We start from the raw sequence: 13,980 nt of genomic DNA on the forward strand, positions 1-13,980 counted from the left end.
ATAAATGTGGGTGTTGAATTTAAAAAGGTAGATAGGGAAAAAAAAGGTTTTACTCCGATGGCAAAACCATTCCTCTAATAACCACTCTCCCTTATCACTCTTGAAAAACCCTGCCCCCTTGGCTCTGTGCTATTATGTCGTTTTTTTATGTCGTGTCCCAGGCATTCTTGTCTCAGCATCTTGTTATTCCAGTGTGCTAAACCCTTGACGGTCCTACACGAGTATTGCCTGACGAACTTTTGGACTGTCGCCCTGGCTATTTGGAATTTTTGGAAGACCCACCACGATTGTTGCCTCGCTACCTGACTTTCTGTGTACCGAAACGTGCTTGAATAAAAGTCCACTGTTTGCTGTACTAACCAGTGTTTCTGCACTTTTTCCTGCACCACTCCAAAGGGGGTTCCTGACATTCTCAATAATGGCTGAGGATCTAGCTTTTCTTGGTATCAACACCGTTTGGAGCTGATATAATTTTTGTAACCCTGGGTATTTCATAAGCGAAAGGGCGTGGACCTTTCAACATGTTGGAATTGTTGCAGCTTGAAGTTTTTTGTCCAGTCCTTTCCTGTTATCCTTGCAAGCTCAAAATCCATTAATGTCTTTTCTCCTTATTTTGAGCGTCTATCCAAACTATAAACTCATTGACATAAAGCAAAATTTAAAATATGAACTTAAAAGAGAATATTTCTGCCAATAGTTTGAGATTTGATTTTGTCTTTTCAATGCAGACGCCATTTAAAGCAGTCACTGACTCAAGTGGCTGCTGATTGATTACCGTCTCAAACTCTTGGTCCTGCCTGTGCATCAGCATTTTCCACTGTTCAAAGAGCTCAGGTTCCGCATTCTGTATGTCCTTCAGTGTACCTTCAGTCTGGATGGTGCCGTCTTTCATAGCAATAATCTAAAATACACACAAATACACGCTTGATTATGCTTTCAAGCAGATACAACCACACAGAAGCACTTACCCAGTCTGCATGAAGCAGGTACTGTAATTTGTGTGTGACCAGCACCACGGTCCTCTTCTCCTCTCTCAGTAGCTTGAGGATACCGTCTTGCATCAGATGGTCACTTAAGTGAATGTCTAAAGCAGAGAATGGGTCATCCTGTGAAAAGATAATCCATAGTATGATAAATTCAAGGAATGGTTACCTACATTGAGCAGCTAGAACTACATTAGGTCAAATCTAAATACTCTTTCCCCTTCAGTTATATCTTAACCCAGGCAATGAACATAGATTTTTTTTTTTATTGTCATCAACATAATTGTAGTGAACATTGTTTGCAACAAAATCAGACATGGCACTTTGGGATACACAAGATAAACACCTTATAAAGGTTTAAATAAGATTTAAAAAAAGAATGTGAGGATAAATTAGCAACATTATTTACAAGGTAGTGCTTTGAGTTGGGCCCAAGTTGTCAGTGAATTGAAAAGTAGTGCAATTACATTTGGCAGCAAAATAATTTCCAAATAAGTAAAAAAATAAGGTACGAATACCGATTTTTTTATACAACTGGCCAGATATATATTTTTCACAGATTTGCACTCTTGTTTTGGATGGTGATGGGCCTGGGGAAGAAACTGAAATGCTTGGTGTGAGGGGAAAGAAGAAGGGCCACAAACCCCTTTTCACAAAGTTCACCACCAGCTACCTACTTATACAATCAAATGTTATGGTATGCTAATCCCAAGAACATTTTATTAACCTTTTTTTGCCCACCAGATGAGATATCACAGCACACTACACTAGTTGAAAGATGTTGGAACAGATGATCGGATTCTCTGAGGTTATCATTTCTGTCAATCAAAGGTTGACTCACCAGAAAAACAACATTGGTCTGCTGATACAGAGCTCTGGCGACACTGATGCGCTGCTTCTGCCCTCCTGAGAGGATGATGCCCTGTAAAAAACAGCAATCTTAATCAATCAGCTTTGGTTACAAACAAGTAAAAAAAAATCATCACAGAATGCATGAGTGTGGGCCCTCTCTTGGAAAATTCCATGTGAAGGAACATAAATGATCGGTCCAGTTCTGTATACAAGCCAGCATGACATCAAAACGGTAAAGATGACACATTTCTGTCGTGCAGTGCGGCACACTCTGGTTTGATAGGCAAGGTAGTAAAAGGTCCCTGGAGGTAACTAAATGAATTGTGTACTCACTCGCTCGCCGACTTCTGTCTGGTCCCCTTGTGGAAGGATGTCGATGTCAGGCTGAAGAGAGCAGGCTTCAATGACAGCTTTGTATCTAGAGACCCCATAAATAAATGAAGGTAACTATCCAAAATGTCAATATTAAACTTTTTCTTTGCCTGTTCCTCTGTTGTCCTGTCAGCTGAATCATCAGTAGTGCATCAGAAGCTCACAAACGTTGCTTGGATTTTTTTTTAAATAAACCCAAACTGCAGCACCTATGCAATTAGGCAGAGAGAAATAAAGCTACTGGACTAGTTTTAGGTTTAATAAGTGGTATAATAAATAAATAGAGGAAATGTGGAAGTCAAACCTAATTTGAACAATAGTCTGCAATTTAATGAACAAGGACAAGACAATAAATAACACTCTTATCTGGTTTAAGGTGTTAGATAAGAACGTAGTTAGGTTAGTTTTGTTTTATTAACCCTGTTTTATTCCCATTACAGTTTATCTACCCTAATTTTGTTTAATAAACCGGTTATAAGTTGCAAAATATATTTTAAAGTGCACCGGTAGGATTTTTAATCAACCTAAATCTGTTGTCATGTCAGAATTTAAAGACACACAATGATACACTTTTTATTGATATTACAATTTAAATGAATGACAAGAATGTTGATTAAATAAGCAAAGTAAAATCCCTGCATTTTCAAATTCAAGGAATCCCAAATCCATGGGTACCGCTGGTTTCCCAAAGTTCAAGAGTCCACATTCAAAGGAATAATCCAATTCCTACCACGACCCTAATATGAAGCGCTATGATGAATCAAATCCTTGTTTGATTATTGGTCAGGTGTAGCTCGCCACTCAGATCACTGAGATTTCCAATTGTCCAAAGAATCAAGGAATTTTCCCATGAGGAAAAAAAAACCTGGCCAAAACTCAGCTGGTTTAGCTTTCTCTCTCAACCAATGTAAATCACACCGTTACCAGGTAGAGTCAAACGAAGAAAAGGAAGGATTTGGTTTTCCAAAACCCAGCAATGTCTTTAGAAAAATTGTCAGGATAATTGCAGTCCTGTCTGTCGTATCTGCTGTCATGCGTGTTCTGCCTGCATTGAGCAATTACAAAAACCTGGCGATCGGCACTCGCTATGATGTCTATGTGGTTTTTTTGTGTTCTTTTTTTTTTTACAAAATTATATTGAAACGGAGAATGACAACTAATTGTTAGCTATCCATCCATCCATTATCTGCATCGCTTATCCGCAGTAGGGTCACGGGGGTGCTAGAGCCCATCCCAGCTATCTTCGGGCAGTGGGCAGGAGACACCCGGAACTGGTTGCCAGCTCGCCGCAGGGCACACAGAGACAGACAAGTCACTCGCTCGTTCACACCTAGGGACAATTTGGACCAGCCAATTAATCTGACATGCATGTTTTTGGAATGTGGGAGGAAACCGGAGTGCCCGGAGGAAACCCACGCAAGCACGGAGAGAACATGCAAACTCCACACAGGCTGTTCGATCCCATGACCTCAGAACTGTTCCGCACACGCGCTAACCACTGTGCCGCCGTGCTGCCTAATTGTTAGCTAGTTAAAATAATTTATTTTATTTGATAATTCAATTAGATGATCAAATATTAAAAACAATTTGTTTCCTATCAAATGTTAATATTTTATCTAAATGTAAAATGTTCCTTTTATTAATTTAATTCTAACTCCCTTTGTAACAGGGGCTGCAAAACACTTAGAATGTACTACCTGACAGTAGTTGGTGAGTAAATAAAAAATAGTGTTATTCCGCATCATCAAAAATCACTCCGGCAACCAAGCAAAGTAGTCTATTAGAAAAAAGGTCCCATTAAATCCAAGCCAGGCAAGTCATTATATATATAAAGCATGTGGCCTCTCCTAAAAGGCCAAACCCAATTCCCATAATTAATGACATTTACCAACCAAGCAGTCCTGCTAAAAGCATTTGCTTGAAAGCATTAACAGAGAGACGCTGATGATAACAAGCACTTTTACACTCTTTAAATGACTTTGTGTACTGATTACTGTCGACTGTTCAATCAAAACATCCACTTCACACTGCAGCATGATGGAGGGCACAATCCTACTTCATTAGAGTGTTCCACTTAACACCCACCCAACAGTTGCAAGAAGAATATTGTCACCTATTTAACGCTAATTATGCCACAGGTCCCTTAAAACCAGGACTATACAGGTTCAGAGACAGTTTCTTCCCTAGGGCCATCACCAGTATATATATCTCGTATAGGATATTGAATAATTATATTTTCTTTCTCGACTTTATTTTTGGGAATATGCTGTATACAACACCAAAGGCCAGTCTTCAAGTACTATTGCTAACTTAATTGTTTTTACGATTGGACGAGTTCAAAGGAGATGGCATGGAATGTCAGTTCCTTATTTTGACTCACTGTTTGTTGTTTTGACCATTGGATCATTGTTGCTATCGGCCAATCATGTTGCAGTTCTTTAACCCCTTAATGTTCCAACAGCCGGCTGGACCGGACTGTTGAGAAGCAAATATAGTTTGTGTCTGTAAGACGTAACCAGTCACTGAAATACGTCTGGTCACATCTCATTGAAAACTCTTGGGATTAAAAATATGCTGACCGTTTTAAAACATACATATCACCATCAGTCTGAAACAAGATATCCAAACGCTATAAAGCCGGCATATCTTACCAATAACCTCCCCTGGTAGTCAACTCATGATGGAATTCCCCGCACACATGGTATCGTTACATCCACAAGAGTACAGTGAATTTAACTGAGTAAAACATTAACTCCAAACACACAATAATGCTGACGATTTTTTAAAAAATCCGCTAAAAAAATAAATCAGATGAACATATTGGTTAGCTAATGAAATTCCCTACATAGGTGCTTGCACAATCAGGTTGTACAGTGCATCCGGAAAGTATTCGCAGCGCTTCACTTTTTCCACATTTTGTTATGTTACAGCCTCATTCCAAATTGTATTAATTTAATCTCTTATCTCAAAACTCTACACAAAATACTCCATTATGACAATGTGAAAAAGTTTTTTTTTTTACTTTTTTTGAATTTATTAAAAATAGAAAACTAAGAAATCACATTTACATAAGTATTCACAGCCTTTGGTTAATACTTTGTTGATCCACCTTTGGCAGCAAATACAGCCTCAAGTCTTTTTGAATATGATCCCACATGTTTAGCACACCTATCTTTAGGCAGTTTTGCCCATTCTTCTTTGCAATAAGTCTCAAGCTCAATCAGGTTGGATGGGAGACGTTTGTGCACAGCCATTTTCAGATCTCTCCAGAGATGTTGGATCGGATTCAAGTCTGGACTCTGGCTGGGCCACTCCAGGACATTCACGGAGTGGTTCTGAAGCCAATCTTTTGAGATCTTGGCTGTGTGCTTTGGGTCGTTGTCCTGCTGAAAAATGAACATTCGCCCCAGCCTGAGGTCAAGAGCGCTGTGGAGCAGGTTTTCATCCAGGATATCTCTCTATATTGCTGCATTCATTTTTCCTTCTATCCTGACTAGTCTGCCAGTTCCTGCTGCTGAAAAACATCCCCACAGCATGATGCTGCCACCACCATGCTTCACTGTAGGAATGGTATTGGCCTGGTGATGAGCGGTGCCTGGTTTCCTCCAAACATGGCGCCTGGCATTCACATCAAAGAGTTCAATCTTTGTCACATCAGACCAGAGAATTTTGTTTCTCATGGTCTGAGAGTCATTCAGGTGCTTTTTGGCAAATTCCAGACGGGCTTCCATGTTCCTTTTACTAAGGAGTGACTTTCGTCTGGCCACTCTACCATACAGGCCTGATTGGTGGATTGCTGCAGAGATGGTTGTCCTTCTGGAAGGCTCTCCTCTCTCCACAGAGGAACGCTGGAGCTCTGACCGAGTGACCATCGGGTTCTTGGTCACCTCCCTGACTAAGGCCCTTCTTCCCAGATCGCTCAGTTTAGAAGGCTGGCCAGCTCTAGGAAGAGTCCTGGTGGTTCCAAATGTCTTCCATTTACGAATAATGGAGGCCACTGTGCTCATTGAGACCTTCAAAGCAGCAGAAATTTTTCTGTATCCTTCCCCAGATTCGTGCCTCAAGACAATCCTGTCTCGCAGGTCTACAGACAGTTCTTTTGACTTCATGCCTGGTGTTTGTGCTCTGACATGCACACTCAACTGTGGGACCTTATATAGACAGGTGTGTGCCTTTCCAAATCATGTCCAATCAACTGAATTTACTGCAGGTGGACTCCAATTAAGCTGTAGAAAGATCTCAAGGATGATCAGTGGCTGTGAATACTTATGTAAATGTGATTTCTTAGTTTTTTTATTTTTAATAAATTCAAAAAAAGTAAAAAAAAAACTTTTTCACATGGTCATAATGGAGTATTTTGTGTAGACTATTGAGATAAGAGATTAAATTATCACAATTTAGAATGAGGCTTTAACATAACAAAATGTGGAAAAAGTGAAGCGCTGTGAATACTTTCCAAATGCACTGTATATTCAAATTAGAGCCGTACATCAACTTGGTAACGCCACTCTTGGTTCATTTCTACACACAATTATTATAGAATAGAATAGAATAGAATATGCCTTTATTGTCATTGTTACAACATGGGATATATTATAACAACGAAATTGGACGACTTCAGTTCCACATTTTACAGTGAGGATAATGAAACAAAGAGATAAAGGAACAAAGAACATGTTTTAACTGTCTTTGTTTTCTTTGTTGTAAATAGGCTCTGCTTCCTCCGGAGGGGGAGTGATGAGGGGGGTGAGGGACAAACAGAAATGGTGGATCGAACTGGATGTTTGATTATGCACAAGTGTGCACGATAGTGATAGAGTGGCGGAAAGGGAAGTCAAAGATGTACAACTCTTTCACAATGTCGAAGAATTGGCCTTAGTCAAGTACACAATTGAAGAGTTTTTGAAGCTGTAAACTGGTCGTCTCCAAATGGCCATTTTTGAAACGCCTAAACATACCCTTAGAAAAATGTGTAAGACACAATGTTTAATTTTTCAGATTGTGATCAAATTTGACCAGGGACCATGTAAGGCTTCATGCTATTGTCCCAGCAGTATTCCAGCTAAGATGCTTATGCTACACTCCGTAGGCATGTGATTGCAAAAAAAAATTCAGGCGAGAACAAAAACCTTCTATTTCTGTGTGTTCCAACTGAATCAATGTTAGTAGCACTTGCAGTGATTATTTCCGTGCAGGACGAGTCTTACCTTTCAAAAGAGTCCAAAACCATCCAAATTCTCCAAATGGTTCAAGAACAGCGTTAAATTTAATTTGGGTACGTCTTGGATTGTATTTTAGGCGAATTTTACAGGAACGTAAATGGGATAAATTCCATTTTCTTTTTTGTAACCTTGAAGGTTTAATAAAACGAGGGGGCTCGGAGGAGTGCTTTAGGAAGAAATTGAATTTAACTATGTGAGAGCCCTTCTTCCGGTCCTACTTGAAAGTTGAAAATCCATTGATGTCTTATTTTATCATATTTCATATCATATTTTGAGTGTCTACTAAAGTTGAAACTTAAAAACCACAGTAAAAATATTTGCCTAATTATCCTAATATTCTTTTTTCTCAGTTTTTGTCTTTTTAAGTCTTTGTTACTCGTTTATCATGGACTGCCACGTCTCACCCCGTTGTAAATAATCAATACGTTGTTATCTATGAGAGTAAAGATAATTCTAAATTCCAAATTAATGCATACATTTTTGCCTAAAAAAATAAACCTAATGCCATAGGCTTTTTAATACATATATTTTGCTTCAAAAGCACTTTTGCTCGCCTACCTGGTTTTGATCATGGGCATCTCAAAGGTGATGTTCTCAACGACACTGGCGTTGAGCAGCCAAGGCTTTTGGGCAGCGTAAGCCACAGCACATCTCCCCCTGAAAAGTAGGTCCAAAGCAAGACTCATGTAAAAACATCGCAAGCTTTTCATCAACTGGCACTGCCCGACTGTATTGGAGGTGACTTGTGATCAGAATTGGGTAGCCCTGAAATTGTTAAGAATGGATTTTGTATTTATATATTGTATTTTAGCCCGAGTGTACATGCAGCTCTAAGTGAAACGAGTAGTCGAGGGAGGGAAAATCTAATATCTTTGGTTTTCAGATAATGAGGAAAAATGCTATTTGACTTTGCTGATAATGATGATGGGTCACCACGGAAACCGGCTTGACATAAGATTCATGAGCTCACCTGTTATCACCATCACCGGCTGTCTCTCTATCTGTGGGGCTGCAGAGAATACAGAAGATAATTTGTGAAAACACAGACCAGGATTATTCTTTGTGTCATACAAGACAGCTAACCCCATGTATTGTTTTCATCTCATTAGACGGCCTCAGTTTCAAAACCGACTATTTACAAATAAATTATCAGTATACAAAACTCATCGGAACACCCTTATATATCAACAAATATTCAAACGTATCTATAATTCAAAGTGATCAATTTCAAATCTAAAGCCAAGGTGTAAAAATCTACACCACTAAATACCCACATTTTTTTAAGAAATACATTTAAAAAAGAAAAATATTTTTCCAAATACCTGAACAATTGCATGGTTTTGTTGTATTACATATCTTGTTTTGTATTTTTTTTCTAATTTGATCATATTTAGTCTCATTTTTCTAACTTTTTATGTGAAGCAGGTGTCTCCAGACTTTTTCGAGCCTAGAGCTAATTTTTGTTACTAATTCACGCAAAGGGAAGCCAGTTTAGCGCGAAGGGCACTCAGTTTCATATGCATTTCCAAATTGACCACGTATCACATATTTACTATGTTGTAACAATGTTATTATTGTGTTATTACCATGTTATTACCAGGGTAATTATCAGAAGCAGGGTTAAATTGAGACAGTCAAGCACTGAAAACATCACAATAACCCAGCACTGGTGAGCTATTTTCAGAGCAGGTCCTTAGGGGGGACCCTTGTGCCTGCGGGCACCACATTGGAGACCCCTGCTGTGAAGAACATGTGTCCAATTAAAAAATTTAAAAAATATATACATAGTATAAAATATTAGTATTGATACTCAAGATAAACAAAATTATCTGCAGTTTTACTTAGAAATATATATATTTTAAAATTTCTTTAAATTTATTATACTGTATTTTTTCTCAATTTCAATTGGATTTTGTTTTTGCAGTTATTTAAAAAAAAGATCATGTTTGTATACTTTATTTTTATCATTTTCCATCATCAGTATTTAAAATTTAGTAATGGGCGAGTACCTATATCAGGTATTTATGCCGATACTGCTTTATGGTAGGGTATCGATTCTCTCGATGTTGGGTAATAGAAATAAATACCGGCTGTGGTCTAATGGGTATTTCAAAATCAGAAACCAGCTAACAAAAAATTTGAATAATAAATTGCACTCACTTTAATGCAACAATAAGCGAAAATATTGATATGGTTATCTATTAGTATTGGTATCAGTATGAAACACATGTGTAATCGAACATTTATTATTGAAAAAAATAATCACGATTTAAAAATTACACTCCATCTTTAATTGGGTTATTTTTCTTAGACCCACAATTGTTAAGAATGAAATTCTGGACCCTACACCATTTGAGTCACAAGACTTGAAGACATAAAATATATATAAATAGACAAATGGAGAAAAGGTTTTTCACAGTCCATTGAGGTGAAAAGTACTTAGAATGACAGGTAGTACGGGGAAAATGTTTTCCACATTTTTACATTTTGTAAAGTCTTTTTGTTTGTTTGTTTTTCTCCCTGCACTCACCTTTCATCTCCTTCCGAGCCCACACTGGGAAAACTGCAAAGAAAGCACAGGGAATATCGTTAGGGATACCTGGATATAGAGGGAAGCGTGTTACCACGGCAACAAACACAAACTCATTTTGAGACCATGAGAAATGCTTGGAGGGTTGTTTTCGGCTTTGCACAGGCTCACTGGAAGCCCGTGTGTATTTTTAGGGTGCAGCAAATGCTCAGGGAAGGTGACTGACCACAGCTGCCCGATAACACTTGGCGATTTATGACCACTGTGAAATGGCAACCACTTCGCATGTGAGGATGTGTAATGTTGTTGGCCATTAAAGAAGTAATGAAATGTGTAACACACAAAGACACATACACACTAACATACAGGGTGTTCCAAAAGTCTAGGGCACATTTGAAGTCCCCGTATCTCATTAACTAGGATTGGTACTAAGACACAAGTTTTGCCATTTTAGATTTTTTGTAAAGATATTGATTTGTTACTTTCTTTTCAGACCCATTCATGGTGTTCACTCAACCAGAAAAGGAACTTTGTGTAGTTGTATTTGCAAAATCTTTATCACGGACTCCTGTTCAATAAGCATTTTGCAGATAATTCGGCAAAGAGGCACCAGATACGAAATCCATAGTGAGATGACATGGTGAATTCATAATGAACGGGTGCTTACGCCCAGCTTGAAGAACAGGACGCCCCTCAAATTCAGAAAATGTTTTTGAACAAGTTTGAACTGCTTTGATCCCGGTAAAATCAGAAGAGCCAGTAAGGAACTTCAGTGTCTAACAACAACTGAAACAACTGTTGGACTACACATGACGCTTCACAAGCTACAGTTAGTCAAACAGTTAAAAACCACCGATAAACCAGCTTGACGCGACTTTTTGCACTGCAATTCAACAAAAGACGGAAGAGGACAAATTTGACGACCGGCTTGTTCTTAGCGACGAGGTGACTTTCCACGTCTATGGCAAAGATAACAAGCTTAATACTCATATATGGGTAAGAGAGGACCAACATGAACTTCTTGAGCATCAGCTAGATTCCCCAAGGGTGACCATGTTTTGTTCTATGTCAAAGGATACAGTCTATGGACTATTCTTCTCTGGAAGAGCAACAGGCAATGGTGAGGATAAGTAAAACCATAACTATTTTTCATGCTGGAAAACTGGTTAATGGACAAATTGAGAGAAAAAGAGTCATGCAGAAGAATAGGGTGCCATGACACTTAGGGTTTGACAGTTACTGAACACAACAGTGCCAGACAGATGGAATGAACGGGCTGGAGAGAATGATCACGATTCTAATGCCCTGGCCACAAAGATTTACAGATCTCACACCATGACATTTCATTTTGTGGGGATTTGTAAAAGTATTGGTCTATGTTCCCCCAATTATAAAAGACGTGGATGAGCTGAAGGCACAATTAAAAGAAGCTGTTTAACCATTGACAATGCGATTGGACGCGTTTTGTAAGAATTTAACTATTGGCTTGATGTGTGTCGTGTGACCAATAATGCTCACATTGAACGTCTTTGAACGTCCCATGTAAAAATTGAGATTACAAGCTTTCTGAATTGAACTCTGTGGTTTTATATCCTTAATAAATTCTGAGATATTAAATGTGAAAATGTGCTCTATGCGCAGATGATCACACAAGTCTTTTCACCAACGAAAGCCACACACAAAAGGTTTTCAGAGTAAGCGGCCCAAAAAAAAACAATATCCACCGAGTTACAAAACCTCAATTAAAAAATAGGGACCAAACGTTGCTAGGTAATGACGGAAACTAGCAGTACTTGAGTAATCAGAACGGCAAATTGATTTTGTAAGTGATAGTAAAATGTAAATTCTGAACAACACATCAGACCACATCACCTGCTAGTGCTCAGAGGTTTCTAGTACACCAATCCACATGATTAGCTCCATCTTGTCATTAGAGGAAAGGGCTTGTGGTACAATTTAAAGGGACAGTGAGTTAAATTTGCCCTCTAGATCAGTGATTTTCAACCACTGTGCCGCAACACACTATTGTGCAGTGAGAGATCGTCAGGTGTGCCGTGAAAAGTTATCATGTGTCACTTTTTAAAATTAAAAATTTTATAAAACATTTAGGAATCATTTTCTGCAAATATTATGTCATTGTCAAGTGTCTGTGCTGTAAAACTGGGGGTATTATACATTACATTGTAATTAAACATACTGTTCAGTGTCATTTTATAACATTTTTGGTTAGTGGTGTGCTGCAAACATTTTCCAATTTTCCTGGCTCAAAAAAAGGTTGAAAAACACTGCTCTAGATGTTGATGTATTGTGTCACGCTAAAAAGCACAAGAAAGAATACAGACCACGGGGATCAAAGTGACCAAACCTCAACATTTTACTACACATTTCTTAAAGAACAAAATGAAAAGAAAAAAAGGGTAAAAAGAGGAAAAAATGAGAAAAATAAGAATTGCCTTAAATGAAAAAGAAAGAAAAAAGGAAAAAAAGCATGAAAAAAGCAAAAAAAAAAAGGAAAAAAAAGAAGAAAGAAGAAGAATGTTTTGGTTTGGGATTTTCTTCAAAAATCTGTCGATGTGGCTCGATTTCTTTTTTGATTTTCTCAAATTCCTTATTTATTCTCACTGTGTGGTTCTTAAAGGAGCTGTACGGAATTTGAAACTTTGTTACCCTCTGCCGCCATCTCCTGGCTTAAAGTTATCATTTCAGCCTCAGCTCTTTCATGATGTGAGTGCAATTACATTAATTTCATAGATGTGTTCGAATGAACTCTTTTTTTTCCATCTTCCTTGAGGATTGGGTTGGCGTTTGGATTTTACTTGAAGCAGGCCTTTTCTTACTTTCACCATTTTCATGATACACTGACAAAAAAAAGAAATAGAAACCCGCGGGAACAACCATGAAATCACTCATCAGCACTACCCCGGGCCCCGTTCCACAAACCTAATGTGTTCCATCCTAATAAAAGTAAGATAAAGGCGCAATGGAAAATGAAGCATCAGTAGGACATTGTTAACGCATAGTAAATAGAGAGAATACAATTCACCCCACTTTTAAGTCCCATCAAATGTCTTTTGATTTCTATCATTTCTTTCCGCACATCTTTCAATAATATGGTATAATTTATCAGTCCGATATTTTTATTTGACATGCTTTTTGGGCATAACATGGTGATGATGCCATCAAACACCTCTCTGTGGTCATGCAGTGAAGCTGTTAGTTAGATTTGTGCGACAGGTTGAGCCGTTGCCATATTTCACTTCTTTTCTGCAGGAGTTTTGTTTCTGGGTGACAGCTTTGCCTTTGCTTTCCTTTTGAGACTTTTGACTGTATTCTGAGTTCTTTTCCAGATAGCTCAGCTCACTTTGCCAAATGTGGGCTGTGAGAAATGGGAATGAAAGACGTGAGTGTTATACCTGATGATGATGTTATGCACAGGATTGCTTTGTTAAAAATTCCATCAAGGTTTTATGATGGCCCAATGCTCTTTAATGGATAAAAGATAGTTTAGGGATTTACTCCTATGCGTACCATGTCACAGACTTGTAATACTGCCTTACCCGATTTAAATTCAAAGTGCATTACTCTACCATTCAAACTCAATCACGCACTGCACAAGGACAACTAAATAAAAGCTGTGAGTCCCCAGCAGTTCCTGTGCGATTAAAGGACTTAAATCCGAGCTCTAAGTAAAAAATGACAGATTATGAGAAATTTCAAGTTAAATTGTTTGGGAATGCTCAGAGTTCAGTGTCTGCTGATGCCTATAGCAGTAAAATTATGTTGAATTACATTTTAAATGGTTATAATAAAGCAGTAACTAAAGTTAGTACCGTAAATTTCGGACTATAGAGCGCACATGATTATAAGCCGCACCCACCACTTTTTAGGTGATTTGCCACTTTTGTTTTTACACAAGCCGCACCCATGTATAAGCCGCGTGCTCCCGCACAAAAACTTGTGACACAATCACAAGTCTAACCCAGACCAGGCTGTAAGTCCCACGAGTGTAACTTATTTTTGG

General features: G+C 38.3%; 1 protein-coding gene across 7 annotated transcripts in view; it reads right to left on the minus strand.

The window, feature by feature from the left end:
- The window catches only part of abcc8 (ATP binding cassette subfamily C member 8), a 95,110-nt gene that overhangs the window by 25,316 nt on the left and 55,814 nt on the right, over nucleotides 1-13,980 (minus strand). For all 7 annotated transcript variants that reach the window (XM_088340929.1, XM_088340931.1, XM_088340925.1 and 4 more), the window contains 7 exons: nucleotides 9,960-9,992; nucleotides 8,400-8,438; nucleotides 7,988-8,086; nucleotides 2,169-2,253; nucleotides 1,825-1,905; nucleotides 969-1,106; nucleotides 776-901 (listed from right to left, as the gene is read on the minus strand). In XM_088340929.1, the coding sequence (XP_088197055.1) occupies nucleotides 776-901; nucleotides 969-1,106; nucleotides 1,825-1,905; nucleotides 2,169-2,253; nucleotides 7,988-8,086; nucleotides 8,400-8,438; nucleotides 9,960-9,992 (601 nt within the window). The remainder of the gene's footprint in view (nucleotides 1-775; nucleotides 902-968; nucleotides 1,107-1,824; nucleotides 1,906-2,168; nucleotides 2,254-7,987; nucleotides 8,087-8,399; nucleotides 8,439-9,959; nucleotides 9,993-13,980) is intronic.

The sequence above is a fragment of the Urocampus carinirostris genome, chromosome 7 (genome assembly GCF_059441175.1).
Source record: "Urocampus carinirostris isolate Australia breed hairy pipefish chromosome 7, RoL_Ucar_1.0, whole genome shotgun sequence".
In the NCBI taxonomy this organism is placed as follows: Eukaryota; Metazoa; Chordata; class Actinopteri; order Syngnathiformes; family Syngnathidae; genus Urocampus; species Urocampus carinirostris.